Below are 18,149 nucleotides of genomic sequence, written 5' to 3' on the forward strand. Positions count from 1 at the left end.
CCTTGGAGCAGGCACCTTTTAATGTCTCAAAGTGCCATGTAATGTTGATGGAGTGCTATAATAATAATAATTAATAATATGTTTATTCTGTGCAGAAATTGAAGTGCTTCATAAACGTTATCAATTATCCTTACAATAAACCTCTGAGTTAGTTTTCATGAGATTGTTTTTAAGCAACAGCCCGATGTTATCTTTCCAAAAATGGGGCATCGACCATGGTTCTTCTCCCAGCAGCCCTTGGGAGAGTCCCAGGTGCAACCTGAAACCATTTCAGTACTTGGTAGAGCCTAATTCAAGTGTCTTCAGGCTGCTCATGACTTGAACATCAGCCACTTTTTCCCTCTGCCCATCTTGCGTGATGAAGCGTTTTGGGGAACTTGAACGCTTGTTCAATATTTTGTGACCTTTGAATTGGACTAATACAAATCTTTCTGGGATTTTGGAAATTTTCTTTTGACCCACATGGGTACCTTCTCTTTTTGTGTGACTTGTGAGATATATGAATATCAAGCTCCATCCGACAGTGTTTTACTGCACGCTCGTTACTGGGCACTCACGGATTGCTCACATGATGTTGTTTGCCTCTTGCGCGTCTTCCACCTCTTCTGGCCTTCCTTGCCCTGCAACGCCCCCCCCCCCCAAAAAAAAGTCTGGTTGCTGCTCTCTCCTGCAGGACTGAATGGGCCTCATTGCTTCCTGTTTTGGGGAAGCGACGTCGAAGCAACGAGAGAAGCAACGGGAGCCACACATTTCTACTTAGATGTGATGGAGCTAATCATCTCATATTGCAGGTAGGAGTTGGGGAAGCTTAGAGATAGTGATCCTGCCTACTGACTTTACAACAGATCTGAGATTTTAACTTGGGACTTCCTGGTTTTCAACTCAGGGGCTGTCTGCAAAAGCTGTACAACATAGCCGCCACCATGAAGCTGAGCATTGCAAAAGTCAGGGACTTACCCCGACTTTTCCCGCCGCAGTGAGGTCAATAAGGGTCTTCTGCCATCTGACCTCATTCTGACGCTGCACTGGGGGTGAATTGGTCTCCAGAAGCCAGGTGAGGGGCACGGGGGTGGACCGATTGGTCGCCAGAAGCCAGGTGAGGGGCAGGGGGTGGACCGATTGGTCGCCAGAAGCCAGGTGAGGGGCAGGGGGTGGACCGATTGGTCGCCAGAAGCCAGGTGAGGGGCAGGGGGTGGACCGATTGGTCTCCAGAAGCCAGGTGAGGGGCAGGGGTGGACCGATTGGTCGCCAGAAGCCAGGTGAGGGGCAGGGGGTGGACCGATTGGTCGCCAGAAGCCAGGTGAGGGGCAGGGGGTGGACCGATTGGTCTCCAGAAGCCAGGTGAGGGGCAGGGGGTGGACCGATTGGTCTCCAGAAGCCAGGTGAGGGGCAGGGGGGTGGACCGATTGGTCGCCAGAAGCCAGGTGAGGGGCAGGGGGTGGACCGATTGGTCTCCAGAAGCCAGGTGAGGGGCAGAGGGTGGACCGATTGGTCGCCAGAAGCCAGGTGAGGGGCAGGGGGTGGGCCTGATGTGCTGAAGGGCTGCCAGAAAGCCAGCGCTGCCTTCTCCAGTTGGGATTACTCGCCAGGTTTGGCGGCAGAGTGGAGTCAACGGGGCGCTGTAAAGGCAGGGTCTCAGTCTCTTCCTTACTGCCCAAGTAACTCTCAAATTTAAAATTCTGCAATGTAATTACTGCATATATGAATGTACAAAGCATGCTTCATCAGTTTACAAGGTGAATAGAGTTAGGTGGGCTTTCTATCTGCCTAAGTAAGATTTGTGGCTATTTTTTCCCCACCAGATGGGAAAAATGGTTTTTTTAAGTGTCTTCCACTTGGGAAACTAATGCGTCGTTCGCTGCTTGCAGTTCTACAACATCGAAAATGAGGCCAGACAGGCTGTTCTGTTAAAACATTTCCCAGGAGAGACCAATGAATCAGAGGCAGCTTGATTTAGTGGACTCCATCTAGCAGAACGTGGCAATTCAAGTCCCAGTGGTATAAGTAAACCAAAGATTAAGGTGTGAGTTAGAAGGGTAATTTGTCAGGAACCTGGTGATTTGCAGATTACGCGCTGTCATGCAATCATCGTGTGATCTCTTCGCCTTTCAGCAGTGAGTCATACATTAACGACAAAGGGTTCCACCAAGGCTCAAGATAGATGCTGCATTCTGCTGCATTCTACGGATACAATAGTAAGCCATGCTTGGCTTACTATTCAGGGACTTACCCCAAAATTGCAAAATCCAGGTTCAGGCAATAATTATATTAGTAAATTCTGCTCAAGGCTGGTCCTATTAAAAGTATTGCTTGACATTAGAGTTTGGATTTTTGTATGTTTGTTGAATGTATAATTTGGAAAATACGTAATGTAGCCACTCCAGAGCAAGATTTTACAACTGGAGGGAGATCATTCCCACCTGAAGATGAGACTTTAATCTTTGAGGGTTTCTTCCTTCCAACTATTAGATAGCATTACCCAATTTGGCCTCTATTGATTTTTACCTAGCGCACCGCCCAAAATTGATTTCCAGCTTTGCCAATATAAAAATGACATAGGATAATAGAATCATAGAATAGTAGAGTTGGAAGGGGCCTGTAAGGCCATCGAGTTCAACCCCCTGCTGTCCAGCTGCCTCTTCAATGCCTCTAGGATGGGCAAGCCCACCACCTCCCTAGGTAATTGGTTCCATTGTTGTACTGCTCTAACAGCCAGGAAGTTTTCCTTTACTTTTGTTCTGTACCTATTAGGAAAATCTATGGTTGGAAACAGATCTGAGTAAAAACTGGAGTTTATATTTTAAAAGATGGGGGAAATCGGCCATTGTATATTTGCTTGTCCCAACAGTAGTAGGTGTAACCTGAAACTTGCATGACACCTGTGGAGGGTGGTGATTCTGAGGTCAGTGGAGTGATGAATCTGCTCCTTTAGAGTTCTGACTGGTTCTGATTGAAACCCGGACCCTAATCCAAAGGGGGAACTGGATCAGCCCTGAATACCAGGTTGCCTCCTGGGAATCTCTCCAGAGGCTTTATGACATTATGGAGTGACTCCCACATTCTTCTTCCCTGATCTGGGAAGCTGAGGGAAGAACTAAGCCAACAACACAATCACTATCCTGCCCCATTATTTATTTATTTATTTATTTATTTATTTATTTATTTCATTTCTATACCGCCCAATAGCCGAAGCTCTCTGGGCAGTTCACAAAAATTAAAACCATAGTAAGACAACCAACAGGTTAAAAGCACAAATACACAATACAATATAAAAAGCACAACCAGAATAAAATTTTCAGAGGGGATGGAACCTCACCGACAGCCTTCACAGGCCTGAAGGGGTGGCCTCATGAACCAGAGGTTTTCATCCGTGGCCTAGTCCATTCAAGTCTTCTTATATGTGTTTGGTGAGTTTGGTTGACTTACCTCACTTGGAAGCTGCCGTTACGGCCCGTTTTGCACAATGCAGACTTTTGCCCGGAACAGGTAACGGAACGTGGTTTCGGGGCAACTTTTGGAGCTTTCTATATCTGTCCCACCTAGTCATGTGTGTCTGGTGAGTTTGTTTGACTTACCTCATTGGGAAGCTGCCGTTACGGCCCGTTTTGCACAATGCAGACTTTTGCCCGGAACAGGTAACGGAACGTGGTTTCTGAGCAACTTTTGGAGCTTTTTACATCTGTCCCACCTAGTTATGTGCGTCTGGTGAGTTTGGTTGACTTAACTCATTGGGTAGCTTTCGTTACAGCCCATTTTGTGCAATACGGACTTTTGCCAGGAATGGGGATCGGAACATAGTTTCGTGGCAACTTTTGGTGCTTTTTATATCTGTCCCACCTAGTTATGTGCGTCTGGTGAGTTTGGTTGACTTACCTCACTTGGAAGCTGCCGTTACGGCCCATTTTGCACAACACAGACTTTTGCCCGGAACGGGTGTCTGAACATGGTTTCGGGGCAACTTTTGGAGCTTTCTATATTTGTCCCACCTTGTCATGTGCATCTGGTGAGTTTGGTTGAGTTACCACATTGGGAAGTTGCCGTTACGGCCCGTTTTGCGCGATACGGGCTTTTGCCCGGAACGAGTGTCGGAACGTGGTTTCAGGGCAACTTTTGGAGCTTTCTATATCTGTCCCACCTAGTAATGTGCGTCTGGTGAGTTTGGTTGACTTACCTCATTGGGAAGCTGTCGTTACGGCCCATTTTGCGCAATACGGACTTTTGCCCAGAACGGGTATCGAAACGTGGTTCGGGGCAACTTTTGGAGCTTTCTATATTTGTCCCACCTTGTCATATGTGTTTGGTGAGTTTGGTTGACTTACCTCACTTGGAAGCTGCCGTTACGGCCCATTTTGCACAATACGGACTTTTGCCCGGACCGGGTATCTGAACATGGTTTCGTGGCAACTTTTGGAGCTTTCTATATTTGTCCCACCTTGTCATATGCGTCTGGTGAGTTTGGTTGACTTACCTCACTTAGAAGCTGCCGTTAAGCCCCGTTTTGCATAATACAGACTTTTGCCCGGAACGGCTATCTGAACATGGTTCCGGGGCAACTTTTGGAGCTTTCTATATTTGTCCCACCTTGTCATATGCATCTGGTGAGTTTGGTTGAGTTACCACTTTGGGAAGCTGCTGTTACGGCTCGTTTTGCACAATACGGGCTTTTGGCCGGAACGGGTACCGGAATGTGGTTTCGGGGAAACTTTTTGAGCTTTTTATATTTGTCCCACCTAGTCATGTGCATCTGTTCAGTTTGGTTGACTTATCATATCGGGAAACTGCCGTTACGGCCCGTTTTGTGCAATATGCACAAAAGAGAGAGCTCCGGCTATTGGGCGGTATAGAAATGTAATAAATAAATAAATAAATAAATATGGGCTTTTGCCCGGAACGAGTATCTGAATGTGGTTTCAGGGCAACTTTTGGAGCTTATTATATCAGGCTCACCTAGTAAAGTGTGTCTGGTGAGTTTGGTTAACATACCTCACTTGGAAGCTGCTGTCCTGGCCTGTTTTGTGCAATATGCACTATGCGCGGAACGGGTATCAGGACGCAGTTTCTTTGCACTTTTTGTGGCTTCTTGCATCCCTGCCATGGAGTTATGCATAACTGGTGAGTTTTGTTGATATCGCTCATTCAGAAGTGGCGGTTCCGGCTATCCCATTCTGTTCCGGATGTTGTTTTGGGAGTTCTGGGGTTAATAGTGATATAATATTGCAATGGTTTTAGTCCTAAATTATTGTTCCCAAGTGTTGCTAACACATGCACTGTTTTTGGTATGGTTTTTTAATATAATGGGGTTCTGTTCCGTTCCGGCTTTTACACTGTCCCGGAATTTCACCAGGTTTTCCATATTTACAAATGACACCTGCTGAAATGCTCTTTTCTATGCAACTGTTAACGATACAGGAGCCCGGTCCTCTTTTTCATAGGGTCACCCTACTTATAGCGCAACCCTATGTGGGGCATTTACAGAAAAATAAGTCCTATGCAATTCGATAGGGTTTACTCCCGTGTGAGTCTATATACGATTGCAGCTTTAACTTTTCTAATACAAAGTATTAAGGCTGTGTGTGTTTTTTCCAAGATAGACAAACAAGGCTGCAATCTAACCTGCGAGTAAGCCCAATTCTGCTCTTCCAGAACATTTGAGAACTACAAGTTCAACCGCAGCTTTTAAAGCTCAACTAAAAACTTTTCTTTTTCCTAAAGCTTTTAAAACTTGATTTTGTTCTGACTTTATACTGTTAGTTTTACCCTACCCTGTGCCTGCTTACCCTACCCTGTGCCTGTCTGGTGCATTCTCTTCCCCTCCTTATTGTTTTATTATGATTTTCTTAGAATGTAAGCCTATGCGGCAGGGTCTCGCTATTTACTGTTTTACTCTGTACAGCACCATGTACACTGATGGTGCTAAATAAATAATAATAATAATAATAATAATAATAATAATAATAATAATAATAATAATAATAATAATAATAATAATAATAATAATAATAATAACTCAATGGGGCTTAATTCCAAATAGGATTGTATTGGAGGGAAGTTCAACGCGCGTCCAGCCTCCAGCCAGCGAGCGTCACTCTATACTCTTCATCGCTCTATGTGCGAGTGCACGTCGTCGTCCTCGCTAGCGTCCTGATGACGTACAATGCCGGCGCCGTGGGAGGTGGTCGATTGCGGAAGTCGTCGGTGCAGAGCTCAGGAGAGGACTGAGACCTTCAGCGATGCCGCTGTTGGTAGAAGCCGGGCCCGCGCGCCTCGTCCGGTCCGCCCAGAAGGACGAGCTCTATCGGGGGTCGCTGAGGAGCGGAGCCGGGGCTGCTTTGGGAGGGCTGGCAGGTGAGAAGAGCCCCCCCCTCCCATAGTACAAATTTCCCCCATGGGTTAATTTATACGTACACATGCAAATTTAAAAACAACTGTGCAAAATCCAACGTAATTCTTACTTCGAGTAGACCCATTGAAATGAATGGGACATGAGTCATTGCTAACTTAAGCCCCATTGATTTCAATGGGTCTGCGCTAGGTAGGATTTACCCATTATGGTTTAAATGCAAATACAATGCATCTGTCCAGGTACTAATTTATTATTATTTATTTATTAATTTATATAGCACCATCAATGTACATTGTGCTGTACAGAGTAAAACAATAAATAGCAAGATCCTGCCGCATAGGCTTACATTCTAATAAAATCATAATAAAACAATAAGGAGGGAAAGAGAACTAATTGTGGTTGGGCAACAGCTTGTCTTTAAATCAGTCTGTGACGGGACAGCCCTTAAAACAGAGGACACCTTCAAATTGAGGGCAGTCCTCTGTAAAAGAGGGGACATGGCTGCTCTCTCTGGGCAGCATTTCTGTCCCTTGACTGCTTCCCAAGACAATGAAGTATGCAGCAAATTTACTGAGGTGATAACTGAGTTCAGGTTAACGAAGGTTTAGATACATAAGGTTTTGATTTCTGAACTGCTCAGGGACCTTCAGTAATTGGGCCTTATAGAAATGTAATGAATGAATATTTCAGGCCAGACTATCTGTCCTAGTATTGTCTACTCTAAGGAAAGGCAAACTTCAGGGTTGTGGAGGATGTTTGTCCTTTTCCTTGAACCCCAAGATCCACTAATTGGATCCAGGTACAAATGGTGGCCCTATGACTGTGGGAGTGAACTTGTAAACACAATTACAAATCTCATTTGAGTCACTGCTGATTAGGGATTCTTAAGTCTAATTTAGGCCTAAACATCCCAGTTGTTAAACAGTGGGGTTGAAATCCCTTCCTGATCTACTGCAAATCACATAAAGATCTGTCTGTGGATCCCCGTCTATGTTCTGCCAGTTGCTGGTCTACTCTGACTAGAAATGTCTCTTAGGGTACAATCCTATGCATGTTTAGACAAAAAAAAAGTAATCCTACAACTCCCAGCATTCCTCAGCCAGCCATGCTGGTTGGGGAATGCTGGGAGTTGTAGGACATTTGACCATGGGAGCTGTCCAGGTGCTAACTATGGATGTGCACTTCATCTTTCAACCAGACTTGGGCAGGACAGCCCTTTAGAGGACAACTTCAAATAGAGGACAGTCCTCTGTAAAAGAGAGGACATGGCCACTCTCTTTGGACAGTGTTTCTGCATCTTGCTTAGGCTGCCAGTGCTCTCTGGGCAGTTCAGAATTAAAACCATAAAAGTCAGAATATAATTTAAAGTTCTAAAGTTCTGTAGCCTAGCTAGTTATCCATGCTCTGATAACCTCTCGCTTGGATTACTGCAATGTGTTATATGTGGGGCTGCCTTTGAAAATGGTCCGGAAGCTTCAGCTGGTACAAAATAGGGCAGCAAGGTTATTAACAGGGACTGGCCGGCGAGATCACATTATGCCAGTCCTTTTCCAGCTTCATTGGCTGCCAGTCCAGGTCCGGGCCCAATTCAAAGTGCTAGTATTGACATTTAAAGCCCTAAACGGTTTGGGGCCAGGTTATCTGAAGGAACGCCTCCTCCCATATGTACCTACCCGGACCTTAAGATCATCTACAGGGGCCCTTCTCTGTGAGCCCCTGCCAAAGGAAGTGAGGCAGGTGGCTACTAGGAGGAGGGCTTTCTCCGCTGTGGCACCCCGGTTGTGGAACGAGCTCCCCAGAGAGGTCCGCCTGGCGCCTACACTGTACTGCTTTCGTCGCCAGCTGAAGGCCTTTTTATTCACTCAGTATTTTAACACTTAATTTTAACTTAAATTAAAACTTTACTGTTTTAACTCTGTATTTTAATCTTATATCAATTTTGCTGTGTGGTTTTATCCTGGTTGCGCTTTTTATACTGTATTTCGTAATTGTGTTTTTAACCTGTTGGGTGTTTTATGATGGTTTTAATTTTTGTGAACCGCCCAGAGAGCTTCGGCTATTGGGTGGTATAAAAATGTAATAAATAAATAAATAAATCATTTTTTTAAAAAAAAAACCATGTAAAACCAAAATAGACACAGCAGCAGATACAGCCCAGGGAAAGCCTGTGTGAAAAGATTTGTTTTCAGGAGGCATTTAAAGGATGTTGCATTTTTTTGCTTCCCAAACCTCATGAGGGAGGGTTTTCAAGAGGGTGGGGGCCACTACAGAGAAGGTGTGCAGTCAACATTCTTCATGGAGACATTCATTTTGTTTTGGAATGACCAGCAAAACCTCCTCTAAAGATCTTAAATGCCATCTCGGTGTATATAAGGGAAGGCAGTCCGCTAGGTATCCTGGTCCCAAGTTGTTTAGGGCTTTATAGGATATTAATATAGCCTTTTATGTTGTTCAGTAGCTAACAGGAAATCAGTGCAGTTCTTTTAACACAGGTTTTATGTGAGCATAGCTAGGTGTCCCAGTGAGCACTCTTGCTGCTGCATTCTGCACTAGCTGCAGCTTCCAAACTACACACGTGGGTAGCTCACATAGAGTGCATTACAGTAGTCTAACTGTGAGGTTACCAATGCATGGATGACCATGGCTAGGCTATCCCTATCCAGTTATGAGCATAATTGGCATACCAACCAAAGTTGGACTTTTTTCTGTCTACACATGCATCAGATTGCATGCTTAAATAGGTCTTCCCGCCACCCTCATTATCTGTTATCTGCTGCTTTTTGACTGAAGATGCCAGAGACTGAAGCTGGGACCTTTGCAGGCAAAGCAAGTCCTCTGCCATTGAGCCCTATATGGCTCCGGTCCAGGTTATATGAAAGACCGTATTCTCCCTTATGAGCCTGCCCGTGCTTTGAGATCTTCTGGAGAAGCCTTTCTTTCATTCCCACCATCTTCACAGGCGCGCTTGGTGGGAACATGGGAGAGGGCCTTCTCGGTGGCTGCTCCGGTGCTCTGGAAGTCTCTTCCTGGGGAAGCTAGGCTGGCTCCCTCCTTGATGGGCTTTCGGAAGCAGGCTAAAACTTTTTTGTTCCAGCAGGCCTTTGCAGAATAATCTGGCCCTCCATCTATGTTAATGTCTTATAATTTTGTTGTGTATTTTAAAGATGTATGGTTTTGTTTCCCCCGCCCCCCATCTATGTTTTAAACTTTGTAAGGCCGCCTTGAGGGTTAGGGTTAGTTAAAATAATAATAATAATGAAAATGAAAATTCCTCTGGATTTTAAAGGGGTAGGATGTAAGGGTGACATTGCAAGGAAAGAAGACGCTGCCTTGAAGCAGGTCAGATCATTTGTCTCTCTAGCCAGCGTATTGTCTGCATCTGACTGGCAAGAGCTCCCTAGAATCTTTCCCATCAGCTGTTATGTGATCCTTAAAAAACAAAACGAAGTATATCTACAGATGCTGGGGACTGAGGCTAGGATCTTCTGCATATAAGATCGGGTCTGCACCCCTGTTTTGTATTTCCCCTAATTGTATGCACTCTGATTGTTTTGTTATAGAGCCTTTGAAGCACTTCACGTATGTGGCGGAAGTGAAGTTTCTTTCTGTGTTTTTATATTTAGATATTTCTGTTCTGCTTTTCTTCCACTTGGAGGAACTCAAAGTGGCTAATACAGAAAAGAGAAACGAGACCATATAAACAACATAATAAAGGATAATGTAAATTGTATAATAAAAGAATACAATAGTAGCAGAAAGAACATAATAAAATACTACAATAATTGTCAACTCTATTAGGGCTTGCAATATCTTGACAAAGGATAAGATCTGTTCTATTATTTTATTTCTAATTTATTTTATTTGAAATATTTTTATGCCACTCCCAGAGCGGCTTACATTTCAATGAAACCAGTAAGATTAAATCAAACCAGTAAGATTAAATCAAATTGATAAGAAACATTCGGCCTTATGTTGGAGAGGATGCCAGGAAACTGGCACCTATATTCATATGTGGTGGAGTTGTAAATATCTACAGAAATTTTGGCAAATGGTATTTAAAGAGATAAATGAACTAACTGGGTTAAATTTAGAGGTATGTCCTACTATAGCATTATTATCAATTTATGATAAGGTCCAGGGGACCCAAGCTGTTCAAGGTTTAATCACAAATCTATTGACAGCAGCAAGGCTAATGATAGCTAGAAAATGGAAAGTGCAAGGTGACTACCAAATTGAAGAATGGTATAAAGAGGTTGGGATAGGTTAACATGTAGCATTAAAGATAAGAGAGGATTATCAAATAGAAATGATTTTGAAAATATGTGGGGAATATTTTTAAATTTTGTTTTATCAAAGAGGAAAGGATCTACACCTTCAAAAGAGTTACTACACTTCTGGAAGGATGTATAATTAGGCAGTTTAGTTGGTCCCTGTGGGGGGTGGGTGCACTTATTATTATTTGTTGGATATTATTATTATTATTATTATTATTATTATTATTATTATTATTATTAATTTGTATCCCGCCTTTTGCCCAATGCTGGGCCTCAAGGTGGCCTTACAAAGTTTAAAATATACATGGGGGGGGGAGGGAAACAAAACCATAAACAATTAAAAATTACACAACAAAATTATAAGACATTAACATAGATGGAGGGCCGGATTATTCTCCAAAGGCCTGCTGGAACAAAAAAGTTTTAACCTGCTTCCGAAAGCCCATCAAGGAGGGAGCCAGCCCAGCTTCCCCGGGAAGAGAGTTCCAGAGCACCGGAGCAGCCAACGAGAAGGCCTTCTATAATTTGTAAGTTATGTATTTTATAGTTTATATGAAAATTCAATAAATAAATTTTAAAAAATGAAACAGGACAGTTCCTACTTGCGGGCTTACAACTTAAAAAGACACAAAGAAATGGGAAGGGAAGGAATTCTTTTAGCAGGGCTGATGGAGTGGCCTTGTTCTCCCTCTGTACAGCTTGCTGGAATGGCTACTGGTGTGACAGCTGAAGGTACTGGATTCTGCTTTAAATTTCCATTCTTAATTTTGTAGCTTTTATTTTTATTTTAGCATCATAAATTTAAATATGCTAGATTTCTCTTTAAACTCCTATTGAAGAAGTTAACTGTATGGGGAGGGGATTCCCGTCTCAGTTAACTTGTTCTCTAACGCTACCACTGTAGCGTTTCAGTAGAAAGTAACTTCTACTGTTACTTTCTACTGTTAGTTTTTCCCTACCCTGTGCCTGCTTACCCTACCCTGTACCTGTTTGCATTCTCTTCCCCTCCTTATTGTTTTACTATGATTTTATTAGATTGTAAGCCTATGCGGCAGAGTCTTGCTATTTACTGTTTTACTCTGTACAGCACCATGTACATTGATGGTGCTATATAAATAATAATAATAATAATAATAATAATAATAATAATAATAATACCATTTCCTCTGGTTCTTTAGGTGCTAAAACATGGCTGGAATGGCAGAAGGAAATTGAGCTGCTTGCTGATATTGCTTATTTCACACTCACCACCTTTTCAGGTATTTTTTTCCTACATTGGTCTGTGTTGTTGCTCTTGGTAAACACGCTGCCATCTTAAGCTTGTTTAAAATTGTTCAGAAATTCCATCCCTTGTTTTCTTTTCTCTCTCTTTAGGTTACCAAACTCTTGGTGAAGAATACGTCAATATTATTCAAGTGGACCCATCGGGGAAAAGAGTTCCTTCAGTACTTCGCCGGGCTGCCCTGATTTCTTTCCACACTGTCTTGCCTTATATGTTAGAGAAAGGATTAGTACACCTGGAACATGAACTTGAGATTGAACCTGATGGGACGAGGGCTTTGCAAAACAGACACTTGGGTAGGTTGCGAGGCAGGACTTTATTTCGGAGTTGGCTGCAGGAATGGCTTGGCAGATTGACAGAGAAACAGAGGAAAATGCTCAGTCAGGCTGCCTACATCCTCAAGCAAGGTCTTCCACTCCTTCGTAGGCTGCACTTGGCCATCTTCTATATGAATGGCATCTTCTACCATCTATCCAAAAGGATGGCAGGAATCACATATGTAAGTGGAAAATATTTGTTCTGCATGCTAAAAGCCTTGGATTTCATCATAGTTCTCTTGGGTAGCTCCCATTTCTATCCCAAGGGAGAAAAAAAATAGGCATCAAGATGAAAGAAGTTCTGACAGTTTAATTGCCGCTGTAGTCTTTATAACTTGGTGCCATTTGTCTTCCGACTCTCCCTAGAGATAGAAAAAGCACTACACAGTTCGTGCCATCTGTGGAGCAGGCATAGAATTATAGAATAGAATTGGAAGGGGCCTATAAGGCCATCAAGTCCAACACCCTGCTCCATGCAGTAATCCACCTTAAAGCATCCCTGTCCAGCTGCCTCTTGAATGCCTCTAGTGTGGGAGAGCCCACAACCTCCCTAGGTCACTGGTTCCGTTGTCGTACTGCTCTAACAGTCAGGAAGTTTTTCCTGATGTCCAGCTGGAATCTGGCTTCCTGTAATGCAGACTGGTGAACCAGTTCTATCTCAATCTTTACGGTGCCATCTTATTTTTTTGCTTCCTTATGGGCGATTCGGAGTTGGAACTGCTTTTACCCTGCTCTTCAGCCAAAATAGTCTTCCAAAGCAGCTTACGAAGAATAATGCGACAGTTCTGCCCTCAGGGTTGCAAATTACTAAGTGCATAGCGTGTTTGATGCACGCCTTGTGTCCAGAAAGATAGGTGGAGGCTAGTGTCTGAAACTGCAATGTGGCTCTGCTGTGTGTGCAGTTCGGGGCTCGAAAGGCATAGGGGGTGGGTCTCAGTTCTCCCATCAAAAAGCTTAAACAAGGTTACTGTCCCAAGATAGAGACAGGATCTGTACTTGAAATATATTTTGAAGAAAAATCTGCTGTGGTTCTCCTACATGCCTTAAAGTGTTCACTGTTCACCCAGACAGGATCGACATGCCTGTTCTCTTTTATTATTCTTTTTTCCCACCCAGCTACGGTCCGCAGGGTTGGCTGGAGATGATCAGAGCGTCCGATCGAGTTACAAGCTTCTTGGGATCGTTTCCTTGCTGCATCTGGTGCTGATGGCTGGCATCCACGCATACAGCTTCCAGCGAAGGCAAAGGGCAAGACAAGAATGGAAGCTACACCGTAACCTCTCCTATCAGACGTAGGATATCTGTGGCATTTTGATGGAAAGGGATGGTGTGAAACTGGATATTGCTAGAGCTGTATATTATTCGTGTTCAGAGGAGGGCAACCAGGATGATCAGGGGTCTAGAAACAAAGCCCTATGAAGAGAGACTGAAAGAACTGGGCATGTTTAGGCTGGAGAAGAGAAGATTGAGGGGAGACATGAGAGCACTCTTCAAATACTTACATTCTAATAAAATCATAATAAAGCAATAAGGAGGGGAAGAGAATGCACCAAACAGGCACTGGGTAGGGTAAAACTAACAGTATAAAGTCAGAGCAAAATCAAGATTTAAAAGCTTTAGGAAAAAGAAAGGTTTTTAGCTGAGCTTTAAAAGCTGCGGTTGAACTTGTAGTTCTCAAATGTTCTGGAAGAGCGTTCCAGGCGTAAGGGGCAGCCGAAGAAAATGGACGAAGCCGAGCAAGGGAAGTAGAGACCCTTGGGCAGGTGAGAAACATGGCATCAGAGGAGCGAAGAGCACGAGCGGGGCAATAGTGTGAGATGAGAGAGGAGAGATAGGAAGGAGCTAGACCGTGAAAAGCTTTGTAGGTCAACAGGAGAAGTTTATATTGGATTCTGAAGTGAATTGGAAGCCAATGAAGAGATTTCAGAAGTGGAGTAACATGGTCAGAGCGGCGAGCCAGGAAGATGATCTTTGTGGCAGAGTGGTGAACAGAAACCAAGGGACTGATGTGAGAAGAAGGAAGGCCAGTGAGAAGAAGTGCAAGCAGTTTAAAAAGGGGCAAATGAAAAATATTCAGAGGGCACTACAGACCCATAAGGAAAGAAGAGAACCAGGAATAGAGGTTCTTACACCTTCCCTAAGCCATAACTAATTGGGTAGCTTCTGAGCATGTAAACCTTTCCCCATAACATTAGATATCTCCCCCCCCAACGCCAAGCTGTGAGTTCTAGAAACATACTTTGTACATGTGGATTCTGAAATCACCAGATTTTGTTCTTGGATATAACAGTCTAGCTTCCTCTTGTGTTCTGTACTAGCATCCTGGCCTCAGTGGCAGTAATTGCGCCTAACTTTATTTCCTGCAGAACCCCGCCTGAGGAGAGACTCCTCAGCCGCAGCTCTTGCTGCACTCTGTGCTTAGAAGAACGCAGGCACGCCACGGCCACCCCTTGCGGGCACCTCTTCTGCTGGGAATGTGTCACTGAGTGGTGCAACACAAAGGTGAGGACTGACCTCCGGCCAGCTCCATGTTGTGCAGTTTTTCTGCACTTCTGCAGCATCTAAAGAGTCATGACTACAAATATTTCGCTCCAGCCCTGAGCAAGTTCTGCATAGCTTCAAGAGCACTTAGCACTGGGGAAAAGGCTGTAGGCTCACTGGTGGAGGCTATTCTTTAAATGCAGAAGGCCATAGCTTCAGCTGCCTGCATCTCCAAGCAGGCTTGGGGAAAAGATTGGGGTCTACTGTCAGTCAACATAGACAATAGGGAGGTTGTGGGCTCTCCCACACTAGAGGCATTCAAGAGGCAGCTGGACAACCATCTGTCAGGGATGCTTTAGGGTGGATTCCTGCATTGTGCAGGGGGTTGGACTAGATGGCCTTGTAGGCCCCTTCCAACTCTGCTATTCTCTGATTCTATGAATACGGAGCTAGATAGACCAGTAGTCTGACTCGATATAAGGCAGTTCCCTGTTTTCCCCTGAAGCTCACATTTGAGGGCAGTGTGATCCATCTATAAACCTGACTGATTTATTCATTAGGTTTCTATACCACCCAATCGCTGAATTTCTCTTGTTGTAAGACTACTTTTGAGAATCATAATGATTGAAAAGGGCTACAAATATTGTAAGCCTACAGTTGGTAGTTATGTATTTAAGTCACGCAAACCGGTTTGTCAAAGGCTATCTGTAAGCTGGTGAGTTGTGTTCAGTTAAGGTCAGAGCTGAAATTTCTCAAGATTTTTTTCTGATTGATTGAGATTCCCCCACACACAATTTTTTTTTTTTTGCGGATGTTTCTCTGAATATTTACCACCACTTTTTTGTGGTAACCATGACTTCCCCCTTAGAGGAAGGGGAAACGAACCTCTCTTGCCAGCACTGAGTCATTACTGACTCTTGGAGGGACGCCAGCTTTCGCTGACGTTTTCTTGGCAGGCCTTATAGCGGGGTGGTTTGCCGTTGCCTTCCCCGGCCGTGATTACCTTTCCCCGTACTCATTTTACCGACCTCGGGAGGATGGAAGGCTGAGTCGACCCGAGCCGGCGGCCTGAAACCAGCTTCCGCTGGGATCGAACTCAGGCCGTGGGGAGAGTTTCAGCTGCAGAAACTGCTGCTTTACCGCTCTGCGCCACATGAGGCTCCTGTAATTTTGCGAGGGCCCGGAAGATGCAAAACTGTCGTCAGCCTAATATCCTAACAAAAAGGACATGCTATTAGCAGTTAACAGTGTGCGCCACCCCTGAGAAACTAGGGAATTTCTCTTCTGGAAAAATAAAGTGAAATGGTCCCTCACCAATTAGGGTAGAGAATTTCAAGAGGCCATTTGGGCACAGCTCTGGTTAAGGTATTTCTAACACCCTGCTTTACTTCTTTCCCTCCACACACCCCGCTTACATTTTACAGACTGAGTGCCCGCTATGCAGAGAGAAATTTCATCCACAGAAGCTGATCTATCTACGACACTATCGATAACAGCTGGCTGTCAGATTGTAAAGTGTTAGGAGCCAACGAAAGTACAACTTTTGACCAAGTGCAAGACTTTATTTTGATATTAAATTGTAGTGATAAAACGGAGCAGCCAAACACTTAAGTTTCACTGCCTGTACAAGGAGATATGAACCTGTCAGTTTACAAAACGAACTCCTGGTGTTTGATCCTTTTTAGCTTGTGGAACTGAGTGTAAGAATCTGGCTGAATTCTGGTAAACCTTTTTACATGTTGCTGGTATCTGCTGGATCCATGACGTTTGGGAAATGGCGTATTTTCTCTGTGTAAGAAGTTTCTTAACATTTAATTAGAACTTTTTGCCATTCATAATCGATGTTCTAATGCATCTTAAAGATGAGATTTCTAGCTTAAATATGCCTGGCGGTGGGGACTCTCTGCTATCAGGCAGCCAAACTATGCCTATTCATCCATTTTTAAAAACAACAACTCTGAAGTTCCCTACGGTATGCCTTGATGTATTTGAATTGATATACTTTCATACCATATACGCTGGAAAGGGAGTCATTCAGTTTAGACCAGATCTGAACTGGATGCCACTACTGGCCCTGCTCTGCACCACAAATTGAAATCCAGTTAGAAACACACACTCAACTGTGAGTTCGTGCCAAAATTGGCAGTATAGTATACTTTTCTAATGCCTTAAGCTAAGACGCTTTGTGTAATTAAGCTTAATTGATTTCAATGGAACTTGCTTTCATGTTATGTGCTGAGCAGCAGAAACATTAATTATAATGTACTTCTTTACTCTGGTCATTCATATAGTTTCATATTGTATTTTTTTTTTAAGTAAAAGTCCTAACACTTGTCTGGAACTCGCCAAGCAAAAATACTAATTCCATAATGCTGAAAGGGGGAAATTAATTCATATGGCACAGGGTATTTCATATTTGTCATCGCTTTGCCAAACACAATGTTACATGTTTCCTTTTAGAGTTGGTAATAAGTAGCTTCCATTGCTTTGACTATAATCTTTGTACAATAGTGCAAAGGGCTTTTTTTAAAGATAGATCTCAAATACATTATTCCACAAGATTAAAGCTGTTTTGAGAAAAGGGGGAGAAAAGTTAACACGTAGTTCCTTGTGTTGGTTTTATAAAGACTACTAAACCCAAGAAAGGGACACTGTCTTTTAATAAAGTTTGGAATTTAAAAAGTCACTTAATAAAATTGTTTATAGTTGTATCACATCAAAAAAGTTTTACATGCAGGTAATTTATTTCCATATTTCTCTCCATAGAAAATTAAAAGCTGTGTTAAAACCCACAAAGTCTCGTCCGCCATGGCCAGTCTAGATGTGTCTTGGAAAGGGCTACATGAAGCAAACTTAAGTTAAATTTAAAAAAAAATTAAGTATCAAAGAAATACTCTCCACCTAATAATTTTTTTTAATATATATAATGATAATTCCAGGCTTTTAGCAAAAAAATAATAATCATGATAGTTAAGAATAATATTGGGTCATTATAAGAGAGCCAGATATCAGCCTCTTCTTCACCATAAAAGCTGAATAAATTCCATTTTGGAAATTTTGGGTAGGCTTATTTTAAATTCGCAAGTTTCTCTAAGTAATATCACAGAGGTATCTATTACTCTAGAAGCCTTTCTAAAACAGGCTTCTAGTAAGATCTGGGGCATTATGAAGCAGAACGCGCCGTCATTGTGTCCCATTTTCCTCTGTGTATGCACATAAGATTTCTGCAATGTACAGGAAGCATGCTGGGCTGGAGAACTATAGAACAAAAATAAAAATAAATACAGCTGTTGGCACTCCCCTGTTCCACGCTAGTTTGCACTGTGGGCCTTGAAATGAATATTCTCTCCCTTAAAGTTACTTCCCCATATTACTCAGCCTTGCTGCACATGCACAAACAATGAATTTGCAATATGCACAGGTGGCTCCTTAAAGGAAACGGTCAACCAAAT

The 18,149-nt window shown here is 43.2% G+C and overlaps 1 protein-coding gene across 2 annotated transcripts; it reads left to right on the plus strand.

Annotated features, from left to right (window-relative positions):
• The first annotated feature begins 6,188 nt into the window (after positions 1 to 6,188).
• On the plus strand, positions 6,189 to 17,540 carry PEX10 (peroxisomal biogenesis factor 10). 2 transcript variants are annotated; one of them, XM_063145027.1, is made up of 6 exons: positions 6,189 to 6,345; positions 11,796 to 11,876; positions 11,992 to 12,398; positions 13,333 to 13,508; positions 14,583 to 14,718; positions 16,122 to 17,540. In XM_063145027.1, exons 1-6 carry the CDS (start codon positions 6,231 to 6,233, stop codon positions 16,188 to 16,190), a joined length of 984 nt encoding a protein of 327 aa, XP_063001097.1. In that variant the 5' UTR covers positions 6,189 to 6,230; the 3' UTR covers positions 16,191 to 17,540. The 2 variants fall into 2 exon arrangements, with proteins under 2 accessions (XP_063001097.1, XP_063001100.1); XM_063145030.1 differs by lacking the exon at positions 6,189 to 6,345 and adding an exon at positions 11,274 to 11,349.
• Positions 17,541 to 18,149: the final 609 nt, after the last annotated feature.

Source organism: Elgaria multicarinata, chromosome 20, assembly GCF_023053635.1.
Source record: "Elgaria multicarinata webbii isolate HBS135686 ecotype San Diego chromosome 20, rElgMul1.1.pri, whole genome shotgun sequence".
Lineage (NCBI taxonomy): Eukaryota > Metazoa > Chordata > Lepidosauria > Squamata > Anguidae > Elgaria > Elgaria multicarinata.